General features: G+C 36.7%; 1 protein-coding gene across 1 annotated transcript in view; it reads right to left on the reverse strand.

The window, feature by feature from the left end:
- Positions 1 to 9,673: 9,673 nt before the first annotated feature.
- LOC115219340 (dopamine beta-hydroxylase) overlaps positions 9,674 to 17,989 on the reverse strand; it is a 55,931-nt gene continuing 47,615 nt past the window's right edge. The window contains exon 13 of the mRNA XM_029789504.2: positions 9,674 to 9,996. Coding sequence (XP_029645364.1) covers positions 9,886 to 9,996 — 111 coding nt within the window. The 3' untranslated portion in view covers positions 9,674 to 9,885. The remainder of the gene's footprint in view (positions 9,997 to 17,989) is intronic.

The following is a 17,989-nucleotide window of genomic DNA, read 5'->3' on the forward strand; positions in this document are numbered from 1 at the left end:
TATGTGAAAAGCGAGAAGAGCGAGAAAAGAAGAAAATATGGAAACAAGAGAAACATAGAGAGTAAGAGAGAGAGAGAGGGGAAGGGAGAGGGAGAGAGAATAATGCGGAAGAAAAGGAACTAAATGGGAAAGGAGAGGGAGAAAGGGAGAGAGAGCATGGGAGATATAGTTAACGAGAACAAAGATATACTAAGAATTAACGTACATGGAATAGATTGAAAATGGAATAATATAAAGAGATAGAAAAGCAAAATTGAAAAAACAAGCGAAGAAGAGAGAGAGAGAGAGAGGGGGGAGTGATTAAAAATAGTGATTAAATAAGGGTAGATAACAAAATTATAGAAAAAAAAAATGTTAAGCCTGTGGTGCAGTGTGAGGGGAAAAGATACATCCCCGAAATAAAATAAAACATTAAAAACAAAAAAAAAACCCAAATAATTTTTTTTGTGTAATTTGAAACTACAAAAGGTTTTCCTTTGGAGCAATGATACCAACCATCTCTGCCACCACTCTTCTAAGATCTCTGTTCCACTTCTCCCCTACCCCCGGTGCTTCAAGAATGTATCTAATAGACGAGAAACAAATGTTGCCATTAGCTAATTAACTCCCAAATGAAGGTCTTGTTTGTTCAGCGTCGACTAGAAAATGCACTGATTGTTTGCTGTACGGCTAATCCAATTTCTTAGCGTCCTGTCGTCAAAAATCCGGTTGGAAAGCCACTGAGCAGACTAAGCAACACCCGTACCACAGTTAAGGTATTCGCCAGGTGCGTCCATCCCCAAGCTGACAGTTGCTGGTCTTTTACGTTGACATTACATACCGTTTTAATCCTGAAGATATTACGTTACACGATGATGTTATTTGATTAGACACCGACATAAAATACTTTTATCGCACTAATCATTTGGTTTAAAGTGTCATATACAGGAGAAGTGAGTTTACATACATGCATACATACACACAGACACATATGTGTGTGTGCATGTACGTGCGTGTATATATACATGTGTGTATGTACGTACATGGATATATATATATATATATATATATATATATATATATATATATCTTTATATTTATATATATATATATATATATTATATATATATATGTACACATACAAGCCTACCCACACATATGTATATTTAGAATTATACATATCCACACACAAACACACACACTTATTTGTATGTTTGTATATTTATGTGTGTATATATAACTGCCCAAAGCATGAATATTAACTAGAGAATGCTGAATAATGCAATATTTCGCCTACTAATTTACTAATTTCGCCCTAAAATCCAATAGGTGTTGTTTAAAATGTAAATTCAACAGACAGCATTAACGGAATCACATGTTCAATTTACATGAACTTGATAATCAACACTGATTAGTCTCGTTAATTATTTTTTAGTTATTTGATTGCGGTCATGCTGGGGCACAGCCTTGAAGGGCTTTACTCTTACAAATCGACCTCGGGACTTTTTAAAGCCTAATACTAATTTTATTGCTGAACCGCTAAGTTACGGGAACGCAAAGACACCAGCATCGGTTGTTGAGCGATGGTGGGGGATAAACACAGACAGAAAGACACACACACACACACACACACACACACATATGACGGGCTTCTTTCAGTTTCCGTCTACCAAACCCACTCACAAGGCTTTGGTTGATCCGAGGCTATAGTAGAAAACACTTGCCCATTCATTCATACTTTTCGTTCACCCAGTTGCACTTTCAGGGGTTGATTAAACTCGTGGTTAAAGTAGAAGACACGTATCTTAGGTGGTTCCCATAGGGGGATCGAACCTGAAAACACGTAGTTGCGAAGCAAATCTCCTCTTCGCTACACAATCATATGATGCTGGTCAATTTTCGTCTGCCACTGATTTTCTGTGCTTTATTATCATTATAATACATCAGCGTTAAGTGTGATATACAGATTGCTGTACAAATCTACTTCAGTCGCTAATATCTAAAATAATATATATACATACATACATATATGTATGTGTGTGTGCACACATATATATATATATATATATATAATATATATATATATAATATATATATATATATAATATATATATATATATAATAATTCTCTAAATGAGATATAGACAGTGACTGCTGCATAATATAAGGGACATTAGCCAACTGAATATGGCTAGGGACAGGGCAGGGTGGTGGGGGTGTCACTGTTGCGTTTAGCCCCAGGCGAACATCAACGTCACCAGATAGGCCGACGCCATCACGGCGTCCTCTATCTTGCAAAGGAAGATCATTCCCCAAGAAGCGGATGCCACACACGGACCTAGGTTTCAAGGTGTATTGCCTATTATCAACGTGTGGTAGGCACCGCTTCTCGACGAATGACTCACCGTGCAAGATATATATAAAGATTTTCAAGTAAATACATTTACTGATTTCGAAAATCTGTTCGACAGCAATAATAATTCTCTAAATGAGATATAGACAGTGACTGCTCCATAATATAAGGGACATTAGCCAACTGAATATGGCTAGGGACAGGGCAGGGTGGTGGGGGTATCACTGTTGCATTTAGCCCCAGGCGAACATCAACGTCACCAGATAGGCCGACGCCATCACGGCGTCCTCTATCTTGCAAAGGGAGATCATTCCCCAAAATCTTTATATATATCTTGCACGGTGAGTCATTCGTCGAGAAGCGGTGCCTACCACACGTTGATAATAGGCAATAGACCTTGAAACCTAGGTCCGTGTGTGGCATCCTCTTCTTGGGGAATGATCTCCCTTTGCAAGATAGAGGACACCGTGATGGCGTCGGCCTATCTGGTGACGTTGATGTTCGCCTGGGGCTAAATGCAACAGTGACACCCCCACCACCCTGCCCTGTCTCTAGCCATATTCAGTTGGCTAATGTCCCTTATATATATATATATATATATATATATATATATATATATATATATATATATATATATGTATATATATATAATGTGTACATAGGAGTGGCTGTGTAGTAAGTAGGCTTCTTACCAGCCACGTGGTTCCGGGTTCAGTCAGACTGCGTGGCACCTTGGGAAAGTGTCTTCTATTATAGCCTCGGGTCGACCAAAGCCTTGTGAGTGGATTTGGTAGACGGAAACTGAAAGAAGCCGTCATATATATATATTTATATATATATATATATATATATATTATATATATATATATATATACATAAATTATTAGAGAGTTATCCACTATGTGGATAACTCTAGTGCTAAAAATAGCTCCGAAGCAACCACAGAAGATCTGTTTCCAACTAAATCAACATATTTAGCGGAAGGAAAGTGAAATACAACGAATAAAATAGATTGACTCTATACAATTGTTTCATTACTAATGTAATATGTAGTTTTACTTACACTTACATCTATAAATCTTCGGTAGAGTTTGTCAGAAATGCAATTAATTAGATCGATTCGAGCGTCAAAAACACGAGCGGTCCAACCAATTACATTTTTAGTTATGTCTCAAATTCCGCGCCAAAAGCATGCCTAGACTCCATTGAAACGTATGCCGCATCAAATAAAATATTGACTGCCGCGTAGTTAATTTATAAAATTATAAATGAGGGTGAAAAATCGATATTAATTTAAAATATACCATTAATTTAACACCAAGTGGCTTAGCACAAAAAACTACGGAGAAAATACAAATTTATACATAAATTATTAGAGAGTTATCCACTATGTGGATAACTCTAGTGCTAAAAATAGCTCCGAAGCAACCACAGAAGATCTGTTTCCAACTAGAATCAACATACATTTAGCGGAAGGAAAGTGAAATACAACGAATAAAATAGATTGACTCTATACAATTGTTTCATTACTAATGTAATATGTAGTTTTACTTACACTTACATCTATAAATCTTCGGTAGAGTTTGTCAGAAATGCAATTAATTAGATCGATTAGTAATGAAACAATTGTATAGAGTCAATCTATTTTATTCGTTGTATTTCACTTTCCTTCCGCTAAATGTATGTTGATTCTAGTTGGAAACAGATCTTCTGTGGTTGCTTCGGAGCCATTTTTAGCACTAGAGTTATCCACATAGTGGATAACTCTCTAATAATTTATGTATAAATTTGTATTTTCTCGGTAGTTTTTTGTGCTAAGCCACTTGGTGTTAAATTAATGGTATTATTAAATTAATATCGATTTTTCACCCTCATTTATAATTTATAAATTTAACTACGCGGCAGTCAATATTTTATTTGATGCGGCATACGTTTCCAATGGAGTCTAGGCATGCTTTTGGCGCGGAATTTGAGACATAACTAAAAATGTAATTGGTTGGACCGCTCGTGTTTTTGACGCTCGAATCGATCTAATTAATTGCATTTCTGACAAACTCTACCGAAGATTTATAGATGTAAGTGTAAGTAAAACTACATATTACATTAGTAATGAAACAATTGTGTGTGTGTGTGTGTGTATGTATGTTTGTGTGTCTGTGTCTGTGCCCCCAACAACGCTTGACAACCGATGGTGGTGTGTTTACGCCCCATAAACTAGCGGATCAGCATAAGAGACCGATAGAATAAGTAATAGGCTTACAAAGAATAAGTCCGGGGGTCGATTTGCTTGACTAAAGGCGGTGCTCCAGCATGGCCGCAGTCAAATGACTGAAACAAGTAAAAGAATAAAGGCGTATATACACATATATACACTTATATACACACATACAATAATTATAACGATAGAGAATATAGAGAGTGGTACATCCTCAAAATTTATTTCATTTTATTTTACAATGTTACACAGCATATATTTATGGTTACAACTACCTACACGTGTTTTCGCTGCACAGAGTAAGAGCAGCTGCGTATGCAACCAATCATTATTTTCTGTGCAGCTTCGTTCAGGGTCTTTTAACCAGCTTGGCTCAAAGGATGACATTGTAAAATAAAAGGAAATAAATTTTGAGGACGCATTAGTCTCCATATTCTCTTTCGTCATAATTATTGCAAATATACCATCAAGTGAAGCGAACACAGAATTATCCATCGAAGAAATTTGCAGCGTGAGTGACAGTTCCTAGTAGTCATAGACGTTAAATACTAATCGATGCAGTTAGCTGTACCCCACCCGGAACATGAGAGCTATCACGGTATTCAACCGTAAAACTCTCTCTCTCTCTCACTCACACACACACGCACGTGCACACGCACACACATGCATACACACATGAATTTCGTTTTAGATGATATGATGTTGCTTGAAAGAGATTTGGTTGCTACTTTTAGCTAGTTCAACGACAATACCTTCATTTATTTTAAGTACTTATTGGCATACCATCGTGTCTGTTTTTGCGCAGAAAGCTCGGTTCAATTCGCCTATTCCTCGCTTCTTGAGTGGCAGATCTAATCCATCACCTGGTTAAATAGATACGGTTTGTTGCAAGCATGTGAACTAGGGTGACGTTCTTTTTCCCGCTCATCAGTTTTGAAATCCTTGATTGGACGCCACCTTTTCTCCTTCGGTTTAATATTTACCCATTCTTTTACATCAGTATTTGGTTATAACTTAATCATAGGAAGAAGAACATTGTCCATGATGCTTTCGTGGGGTTTCTGTGATTAGTTTGGAAAGGTATTGGACCACGACTCATGGTTTATCCTAAATCCAAAGACCTGGTCGAAATCCTTTCAGCAAAATGGATACCATTAAAGGCCCCAAATGCCTAGGAAGTGGTGTTGATCCATGTCATACAGTCCATTTCTGAGGCGTCCACACAGGTTCTGCCTTTGTACTTGAACTTATAAGTCTTGGGTAGTTCCGAAATTATGGTAGAAGACACTTGCTGGAGACGTCTCACGTTTGGATCAGACATGGAACAACAGATCTGCAGAGTGAACTCCTTAACTGCTCCGCCCTACTCAATTCGATACTGAGTAGAGAGAGAGAAATTTTGTTTAATTCTATCTTATCATGTCACGTGTCCTTTCATACCTAATTATCCTCTCCTAAGTAGGAGGTAAATCGGAGTTGTTCATATTCACATTTTGTGAGGCAAAAAAAAGACTGGGGGCTGCACCATAGGCATAATTAAGAATACCTTATACAATAATAGTTTTATAATTGTTTTTAGTTTTGACAAGATCTGCTCTTTTGAGTGGAGGAGTATTAGTTGTGACGACACCAGTACTTAACTGGTATTGACCCCAGAAAGATGAAGACCAAAATTGACCTCAGAAGGATTTGTACTCAGCCAGTAAACTGTCTGAAGAAATACCGCCAGGAATTTTTACCTACTCTAACGATTCTGCTAGCTCACTGCCAGCTTAACAACACTAGACACATGTTCTTGTTGTTCTTGTTAGCATTTCAAGCCTTGACTTTCCAGACTTTTTAGGACTTTAATCTTCAATGTATTTTTCTTTTTTTAAGGTGTAATGAGGGAGTTTTGACTGCTATTTCGAATCGGTCAAACTTATTGGTTGAAGCTCCCGCATTGGCTAGTGAAATACCGTTGTACAACATTGAATTTTGGTGTATACTGTGATGTATTTTTCACAGCGTGAATATAATGAAATGTTTTCGTCTCTTTTGAAGAAATTAAAATGTTTTCTAATAATGTTTGTGTCTTTATGTCTCCTCTGTACCCTGAAACACGCTGAAAACGAAAAATTGCCTCGAATGATTGCCAAAAACTGTTAAGCGGCCAAAATAATGAATGAGATGCCGCTTCACTCACCGTCTCAAATAACTTTGCCTCGATGGCGTTGATAAAAATAGCCTTCTTCAATTTACAGTCGGAACCATGTTTTGCTTTTTACTCCATCATCACCGTTTCAAAGATATATTTAGTACCCACTCGTAATTGTGCCTGCTTCAACCAGTCTACATCGCGACATTCGATGGGCGGATCGTAATTTCTAAGATGTGGCTATTAACGAAAATATCGGTGACATTCGCATCAGAGGGACACGTCAATCGGTAGCATACAGAAATGGTCATCGTATCCCGGCTTCTACTATCGCTACAGAATTAAGGGATCGTTTGATTACATTGTTTATTTCCATTTAGCTGGGCCATGTCACTGTACGAAGAAGTACGAGATAGGATGATTTCTTGTGCACCGATCTCTTTAACGCTTTAACCATTTAGCATTTAGACAGGCTCTATCTAGCCCAATTATTCAACCTGTTTTATATTCAAACTGCCAAGGTGTGACCCCGTGTACCTATCTTGCAATGTCATTCTAAAAATAAACAATCACATCATCAAAATCTCAAAGCTACGAGGTGATGCATGACTAATTCAAGACATTGCGAATAAATAAAAACTAAATTTGGCAGGGTAATCTGAACGCTAAATGGCAAATATTCGCTAAAAGTCAGAAACCATATTAACTCGATAGACTTTGTGGTCCAGCTTAATACCACTCGAAGAAGCCGGAAGCAAATTGAGCTTGGTACTGCCTGTGGCTCACATGCGACAAATTTTGTACATCGTCAACTACACACTGCATGTGACTTTCAGCAACTATTTCATTCCAATTTAATTGCTTCTTTTTCGATGCTTGAATATTTAAGATACCAAATCGAATCCTCTGTTTATATAAAACAGATAGCATACTATTTACAAATGAAGAGGTTCCTGATGTAATGGAAACGATACGTCCAGCAAATGTTACAATAGCATCTAATGCTGAGCTATATGATAGGAGTGCAAGGCCAAACCATCTTCATAGCCGCCATCAGAACTAATCATATTAAACTTCGATTCATTGCTAAAATGAATCTGTGACCACTGTTCTTCTGTTCAAACGACAAGACGAGCTCTTTGATTCTTTTTGGAGATCAGAGGTTCCTTTGCCAGTGCTCGAGCAAGCAACCCAGGACCTCGTAACCCCCGAGAAACTGTTTTGTGCGATACGTTGACATCGGAAGTGGATCTAAACTTGCGGGATATCTCAGCAGCGCTCTTAAACCTATCCTTCAGTGACGGTCTAACCATAATACGATCCTGTCTTGGTGAGGTTTTACGAGGTCTACCGGATTTTTAGCTTAGCATCTGTCGATTCTGATGACTTAAACCGAGCTACAATTCGTTGCACAATACATCGCTATCAAAGAATCTGACTTGACCTCTTGGTGAAAGCACACAATCCTTTGTTTTTCATCACAGGACACCAGTCGTCTCTCACTAGCGGCCGTGTTGACATTGAATGTTCCAATAAGGTAAGATCGTAAGAAATAACTGTTAGGCCATAAACAATCTTCTAAACAACTACTACCTCGGTTAGTAATTAATTTCTTTTGAGTGACCCTTAACTTTTGGCCACTGCAATTTTGAAGATTGTTGGTTTATTTCCTCATAACTTACAAAATATTTAGATGTATCTAAATATGTGTAAAATATCTAGTCTCAACGTTTTGTTAATCTTCTATAATAACTATTTCAATGCACTTGTTCTTCGCTACTGTAGATACCACGAAGCGAAGCAGTTCTTCAACATGACATGAGATATACGTTCAAGTATTTCAGTCAGTCAGTCATTCATGTGATTGTTTCACCATCGAGAGTGAGAGAGAGGGAGAGAGAGAGAGAGAGAGAGAGAGAGAAAGAGAGAGAGAAAGAAAGAGATAGAGAGAGAGAGAGAAAGAGATAGATAGATAGAGAGAGAGAGAGAGAGAGAGAGAGAGAGAGAGAAAGAAGGAAAGAGGGGAAGAAGTGAGAGGTGTTGTCTAATGCTATTAACTGGGAAAAGTCAAGTTGAGAATTTTAAGATTCCCGTCTGATGTTACATGAATGTGAACAAGACATTAATCAAATTTATTCTTGGGTGTTATACACCACATGAAGGCCCGTTTAGATGCTCATGGTTTTTTTTTTCTAAAACAATTAGCAGCAAGAGTGAGTGACCCGCTCATATTGTTGTCGTTCAAGTTTAATGGAATGTACGCGCCTTCAAACACACACGCGCGCGCGCAGACACACAGATTTCTATGTGTATATGCAGTTGATATACATGTTCATGTGTGAGGGCGCATGGGCTAGTGGTTAAGATATTGCACTCTCTGTCGCGATATCGTGATTTCAATTCCTGGACCGAGTGGTGCGTTGTGTTCTTAAGCAAAACACTTCATCTCACGTCATCCATGAAAGTTTACCGATTCAATATTGAGTTCGAAATAACAACGCACTGGAGAAAACAACATACTAATGACGCATAAATATATACAAGACAATTCACCACTCATAGAGAATAGTTTTATATATTAACTAGCAGTATCGCCCGGCGTTGCTCGGGTTTGTTTCGACCCTTTAGAATTGGAATTTTTGAAAAGTAAAAATTTTGCATTATGTAGCTTGTTATTCTCTTTAAGTGCACATTTTCTGGTTGAAAAACACCGAAAAATGGCGACAGAGCAGTCAAAAAATCGTAAAAGATAGGAACTTTCATAGGAAAAAAGCACCTTTTTGATGTAAATAATTTTTGGTCTTAACATGGTTCGATTTGAATTTTATTTTCTACGGAATGAAGAACAAGCCTTTTTCTATCATACTCTCAATTTTGGTCAACTTGCACCATAGGGTCTCAGAGGAGATAGTGTTAGTTGAAGGCTACCAAACCTGTCACTCACAGACAACTTCAACTTTATATATATAGATTGAAAAACAATGAAACAAACATTGATAACTTCCTTTATTCAAATAAATACAACACAGTCATCATTGCAAGCAGCAAGCAGTATTATTTTAGAATAAATATGAACTCATCTACTAAGGCTGTTTGGATTATTGTGCTAATAGGTGGTCTTGAGGCAAAAGGTGCAAGTATTTTGTTCTAAAGAGAAGGCTTTTGCTACTGGCCTGGATATCATAACGTTAAGTATAGATATTATGCGATTACATTGTCCTTCTCCGGATTATTAAGAGTACAGTCGCAGTCACGTTCGGGTGGTTTCAATGGTAGTGTAATCTCTGTTTGTGGCATTCCTTCCCAGTTGCCCTAAAATATAGAGAAGAGACAGAAAAAAGAACGACAATTAATAAACCATTCCTTAAATGAAAATATTGACTTTTTACAAGGCCGATAAGTTTTCATTGCCGTTGTTAATGGAAAGCAGGAGGTCTTTACGTTCTGAGTTCAAATTCCGCCGAGGTTGATTGTACGTTTCTTCCTTTCGAAGTCGATAAAATAAGTACCAGTTGAACTCTGAGGTCAACGGAAATTTATGGCCTTGTGCCAAAATTTGAAACCATTATTAATGGAAAGCTGATAAAAACACAGGTATTTTTGACTTTGTTGTCATTGACTGCCATCAGTTTTATTTGCCTTTCTCAGTTGAGAGAAAAGAACGAAACTATACTTTCCATTCCCCATGGTAATCAAATCTTTTGATACTCTACAATATTTCTTCCGGATTATTTGTTCCTGGAGATCCTCATTCGTTTATTTGAATGTCGTGCTTTACTCTGGGTTGTGTTCCAATTCTTGAAATTATGAACTACAAAGGTCCATTAAAGATTCACTCATACCACATGCTTACACCTCACGATCACTAGAATGATTAAACTATTCCACCAACATTTTGTTGCCACTTAATTTCGAATCAAGAGTAAGCATATAAGTGACCACTGGCTTAGCTGCATGGAGTAGCCAAAACTCTACCAGGCCACATCCTACCGTCTTGAAGAATGAGGGAGATATTGTAATGTAATATACAATAAGTAAGGCATAATACAATGGCAGGACGATCACTGCCTAAACAATGTTGATTATAGATTTATTCAGTTAATACTGACCTGGGACGACATAGTATAACATCAATGTATAGACAAACAATAACACCAATACATCCACAGGCAGGCACATGTATACAACAATTAACATGAAAACTCAGTAGAAGACATAGAGGAAAAGGTTTTAGCAGTCGCTCTAACTGCTAGAAATATCAGCCAAATCTCCCTTAAATCGCGAATGACACAATAGAGAATGTAGAAGCTGCTAAAAAAAATGTAGGTCTGTCACAGCTTTAACGTCTTTTATAATTGGTCTGCTCGACAGGGGCTATTCTGATGCTGAACCACAAGTAAATGAATCTTTACGCAAATGGTAATCAGTGAAAACAAAGGGGCCAAAGCTCATTCAAATAATACCTCGGCCCTTAAAAACGGAAGAATACATTAAATAATTAAGTCACAGATGTACATGAAGAAGGTTGGTTACAAATTGGAGACTTTCGTGTCTGTTCAGGTTAGAAATATCAGTCAATTCTCAATAAAAATCATTTCATTCTACCATTCTAAAAAGGAAGGACATAATGTAGTCTCTTATCTAGAAAAAGACATGAAGTCAAGTCTAACTTGAGATTACCATCAGGCTAATCACAATTCAAGGAAGACGGGGCTCTCTATAGTAGCTAGACCTACTAATAATAGCAGTCAAATGACCTTCAAATCACATAAAGTAACATCAATATAAACACATTAATTAATGCACGCATGCGTACGCATACACACGGAAATTTGCATGTACACGTACAAGAAAAAACGGATGTCAGCTCTGAGAGGGCGCTTAAACTGTCAGAAATAGCAAGAAAATCTCTCACGAATTACTCGCCATAACAGTCGGAGTGTGCACTGGTCACTTTAGTGTCTGATATACAAAAAGACAGTATAGTTATTATGGTTGGAAAGCCTTTCATCACGTGTCTGCTTGCCGCCTCCTAAATTAGGGCTAAATATAATGTTAACAATAACTATAGTATTTCTTTATATCTTATCCAAATTATTTAATGCTGTTTACAACACACACATGTACGCTCTGCTATACAAGAATCCAGGCATGTCACGGCGAGGGTGTCTTTTATCAATGTCTGCTCGATTAATGCTAACCCGAGGTTAAAAAGACAAAACAAAGTAAAAAAGAAAAGAAAAATAAACAAACAACTATAGTATATCGTATACATCTTATCTTAAAATAATGTATTTACCAAATCCCATGGGAACATTTATTGCATTCGTAATGTTTGTATTCGTTCCATTAGCAGCGGCAGACCATTTGCGTTATGATAGCCATGTATACCAACCCTCACTGAAATCACGCCCTACCCTCTCATATGTATATACATATATGAATGTATAGATGTTGAGTATGTATGTATGTAGTATGTATGTATGTATGTATGTATGTATGTATGTATGTATGTATGTATGTGCGATGGGGTGCTGAAAAGTTCCTGGCTTTGGGCAAAAGAAAATACAGGAGGATCAGTTAATTATGATTTTAACGAACTTATTACCTCTCAGTTTCACACACTTATTGCAGTGGTCCTTCAGTTTTTCTAAGCCCTGTAAAAGAATTCGGAAGGCAGAACCTCTAAGCAGGCCTTTTGCGAGACCCTTAAAGCGAGGAACTTTTCGGCATCCCCTCGTATGTCATTTGTACTGAGATACTAGCTAACACTATTAAAATCAGATTTATACCATCCCATGTGACTCTGGATTAGAAGAAAACGATGTAACGAGGAGGAGTTTCTATGTGTTCTCCCGATCTGTTAGAAATAAAGACAAAATCTACTTCAAATCATTTGATATAGTCTTAAAACGGAGAAGAATGCACTCTAACGAGCTTCCAAATATCAAAGTATACATGTGGAGAGCGAGAGAGTAGTTAGCTAAGCGTTAGGTGAGGATAGGTGTAGCTCAGAGAGCATTGTCTGAGATCATTGGAAGAGATATCCCAGCGGATAAGTTAACGACAGAGTTTATGGATGCAGTTGATAACATCAGCCACCAAATTCTTCGAAAAGTCATTCAGTAACATCAATATATAACCAAGCAGTAGCACCTATATACATTGAGTAACTCACACATATGAAGGCACAGAGGGTATATGTGAGACACCATTCTATCACTATATGATTCTCTGAAGCAAATAAAAGTACAGAAACACCTATATGCCAATATGTGAGTATCTAAAGTAAGGATGAGATATAGTTGACAGCACCATTGTGTACATATCAGAGTGAAAAGCAGATGCGGTAAACAGCATAACATTGTGTATTAGCGTAAAAGAGGTGATTAGTTGCTGTAGAAAAAGAGGAAATCAATTAAATATAGCCTCGTTTATCACTGATTCATTCAGCACTTATCTGGGATAACACGATACGCATAAATGTGAGCCATATTACGCTTATTACGGATTGATCTGTGGTAACATAAGTCGGCGATCAGTCGAAAGCTTTGCTTCTACCGTAAAAGACGTGTCTCAGCAACTACACACAATATTCAGCTGCCGAGAATTCAGAAACTATTTCTTGGGTTTACATGACCATGCTGCTAGGTTGCGTATCTTTTTATTTTCATACCTTTTCACGTACTCGTACCCCTCGACCTAAGGCCAGCGAACAGAGAAAATATGAAGGCGTTTGATGCTTAACAATCAATGCAGACGAGTATATTTCCTACAAGAAAAGGTAGCGATAAAAAAGCAAAACATGCGTGACAGATTCGTTGCTGTGGGGCGCGAGTTTGATATCAATGTTCTATTCATAAAATGCATGATACTTTATCCCTAATACATCTCATCACGGTGTTTCTTAAACACCTCCCCCCGTGATAAACGAAGTTAGTTGTGCATATATGTGTGTATGCGAAACAAAAGTTTGTATATGTAAACAATGGTGCAGTTACGCCAGCGTTAAATTTAAATTCATGCTTATACTTGAGGTGGCAGCGTAGTGAATAAGGAGGCTGAGAGTGAAAGGTCGATGGTCTAAAGCAGTGGTTCCCAAACTTTTTAGAGTCGCGACCCACTATTTATCACGTCAGTTTATGACGACTCACTTAACTCTACTAAGTATAAAAGCTAATGCGTAATTTTATAAGTTTTTGCGACCCACTAAGATTCAGTTCACGACCCATCTGTGGGTCGCGACTCATAGTTTGGGAACCACTGGTCTAAAGCAAAGGTCGGGGAACATTTTTAACCAATTACCCAAAATATATTTATTTACGCTAACGTTATCCCCTTGATTTGAAAGGAAGAAAATCAGATTCTTTGAATTCGAGAGGTTCATTGAATCTAATTACAAGTCTATTGCATTGGGCAGATGCAATGTTGCCAGAATAAAAATTTCTGTCGTAACAAGGAACACCTTTTTCATATAATTTTGCTTATGTCTACTGAGTCCTCTTTATCCCCAAGAATTTCATATTTACCTCACTTGGGGTAATTTACCCTCGCTTCGCTGACCCTAGGTGTAAAGGAATGCTCGGCAATATGCTGTTAGGCTTTAACAATTAGAGAATGTACTTCCATTAACGCCCCCAGAACACCGCTATAACCAACAACTTCTCCCACAACCACCTGTACAATCATCATCACTGTGACTACCACTCATACATCTCTCGATGACTCACTAACCATTTTCTTCGGTATATGTGATCGTGTGCGCGCGCGCGCGCGCGTGTGTGTGTGTGTGTCCATATGTGTGAATGTGTGAACATTCGTACATTTATGAATATGTATGGAGTGTACGTACATATGCATTCACGCCCTAACAGTACACACACAGTTATACCAAAAACAACTCATACATGCATATTTAGTTATCAAATAAAGCTAGAAACGTTTATATGTATAGTACAGTGCAGTGTATGTTAGCTTGTGTGTGTGTGTGTGTGTGAAGGTACATACACACATACATGCATATACATATATTAAGACACGCGCGCGCACGCACGTGTGTGTCTGTATATATGTATATGCATGTATGTATGTTTGTATGTACCTTCACACACACACACACAGACACACACACACACACACACACACACACATATATATATATATATATGTATAGAGAGAGAGAGAGAGAGAGAGAGAACGTGTGTGTGTGTGTGTGTGTGCGTAACGTGTACTTGCTATCCAGTTGACATTATGCAGGGGCAGGATCCGATGTTTGCAGCTATTAAAAAAGCACAGATTTCTCAATGTTATTTTGAATGCTATTGATTGGATTTATGTCCAGAACATGTCTGTTGATTTCAGAAGAACTAATGAATAAATCTAAGAACCGAAGAAACACGAAGACGATGCTACCGGATGAAATAGAAGCAGAATGACTATGAGGAGGGATGAGGTGGGATGGAGGTGGGTGAAAACATAATAGCCATACACCATATACTTGCCATTCAGTTGAAAGATCTTTATTCTACATGGTCATACAATCTGCTAGAAATAGCAGCCAAATGTATTTAAAATCATATATATTGCCTTAATAATAAAAATGATAAATTGAAAAATGTAGTCCTACATGGGACTTTTCTTGAACTCAGTATACATTGGTCACGGCTATGAACTCCTTTAATTATAGTTTTATTCTGATGGAGTCCCCATAGCCATTCAATGTTTAAAAACTAGTTTTATAGAAACTTTGAAAATTCCTATTTTGTTTTACTTACATTGACTTGCGTAGGGTGAATTATGTAAAATGTTGGCGAAAGAAACCTAGCTGTTTCTTGCAATACATACCAATACATACATTTAAATAAAACATTTTTCAAGAACCATTAATATACTATTGTGAATCTTAAATTTACAATATTGTTGCGTGGACCCCCAAAATCTTATATGGTCCCTCTAGGGTCATATAAGCCCCGGTTGAGAACCACTGATCTACTTTGTCCGCTGGGCAGCAGCACTAACTTAGAGAAAATTTATTATATTATTTATTTCTTAAAAAATATTGTTTAAATATTTTTGATTATTTATTAAAATATTACAATTAACCTGAAGATTGACTGTAACCATAACTCGAATTATTAATTGAATTTAAATTATTGTTATTCGAATTGGTTACGGGCATTAATAGCTGCAAATACTTTTTGATAGTTTATAAAAAAATAAATAAATAAATAAATAAATATAAAATATAAATAAATATAAAAATATAAAAAAATATAAAAAATATAAAAATTAAAAAATAAATAATTAAATAAAATAATAATAAAAAAATATATATATTTATAATTTATAAGTTTAAATTATTAATTCAAATAATTTTTTTAAAGTTTTAACTTTAATTCAAATATTTTAATTGGATTTTTATATTTTATATTTTATATTTTTTTAATATATCTTTTAATTAATTTTATTTCTATGTATTGGCTTATGATTTTCACTGTTTGATTTGCCTAGTAGTGGTTTTATCTCTAATTTAATATATATATATATATATATATATATATATATATGTGTGTGTGTGTGTGTGTGTGAGAATTATTCGGTAGCCGTTATAAAACTCCGAGTTTCGAATGCCGAGGTGAAAATCCACGGCATCATCACTTCAGTTATCCGGCCATCGGAAAAAATGCTATGAAAATGACCATTATAACGGTCATTGTATAACGGTCATTGTATAACGGTCATTGTATAACGGATAACTGAAGTGATGGCTGCGTGGATTTCCACCTCGGCATCCGAAACTCGGAGTTTTATCATTGCTACTGAATAATTGTCACATATTACATTTACAGATAAATTCCTCTATTTACATAATATCGAGGTCTCTTTCATTTTTTTGTCTTACCTATTTTATTTGTATATATATATATATATATATATATATATATGAGTAGTAGGTATTACATGAGCTTTTTAGAAAGTTAATAATATATCAGCTTTGAAATATTTCTTAGAACTAACAAGAACCTCTGCACTTTGTGTTGCTGTTTAGGTAATGGTATGCTTGTAGGATCATCAGAAATTGCGAGGCCTATTATATGCAGCTATTTTCTGGGGTTTAGTTGAATAAAAATTTAGGATATGCAGGTTTGAAAATATCTCACGGAATGACGACCGTGCCCTGCATATTTACAGGATGCCCTTTAGCAAGACATAGCGCCCGTTCAGCTACCCTACCAAGAATATGGCAAACTCATGGGACTGAAGATTGGCAGATTGGGAAGTCAACTGAGCCAACTGAGTCTTACATTGATACTGAGCGGAGGAATCCTGAAAAATCAACAGTCAAGATCACCAATCTGTATCAAGGGAGTAACTGCAACGCATCCATAGGAGTGGCGTTCACGGTTGTGTAATCATCTAATGGAAGATTCATTTTGACTCAAGATTCCACATCAAATTCATATGAATAATAGAATTGGATGGTGACAAAGAGTCACGGGAATCCGTCTAAGCAACCCGATCGGATATATATATATATATATATATATATTATATATATATACCCAGTCGCCATGATAGATCGTTAGCCACTACACACATTTTTTCTCTCCTTGATACCTCTCCTTGTTTTTTCTGTGTCCCTTTCTGTAGAAGAGCGTAGGCTCGAAACGTAAAAGACCTTTTCTATTCCTGAGAGTTATACTAATACATCTGTTTGTTTTGTACACCATCTTTCTTCGTCTTTTGTTTTTTTTCGTAAACTCTCTCTCTCTCTCTCTCTCTCTCTCTCTCTATATATATATATATATATATATATATATATATATATAAAAATATTAATATTTCTAAGTCTCTCTAAAGGAGACTACGGCAGCGGTATTGGGTATTAATTGTTATCGCCAAGCTAATATGGCAGTCCAGAAATATAGGACGAATGCTGCCGTCGATTAGAGCTAGAGGTGATGGTTTCTTGGAGCTAATCAACGGCAGCATTCGTCCTATATTTCTGGACTGTCATATTAGCTTGGCGATGACTATTAATACACACACACACACACACACACACACACACACACACACAATTGAATAATGTTCATGACTGTTGAAGGTGAATCTTAAAGACTTCGTGACTATTTATAAAGACCGAGGCTCTGAGTCGTTGTAAGAGATTAGGCGGCTCATATCCTCATTTAAAGATGCTCTCAAGCTTACTATTAATTGAATTAGTGATGTTGAAGGCGAAGTCTTTAGTAAATGAGGAGGCTCTCTCTCCCCCAACTGGATTCTTTGCGAACAGAGCTGTCTG

This window comes from Octopus sinensis, linkage group LG1 (genome assembly GCF_006345805.1).
Source record: "Octopus sinensis linkage group LG1, ASM634580v1, whole genome shotgun sequence".
Taxonomy (NCBI): domain Eukaryota; kingdom Metazoa; phylum Mollusca; class Cephalopoda; order Octopoda; family Octopodidae; genus Octopus; species Octopus sinensis.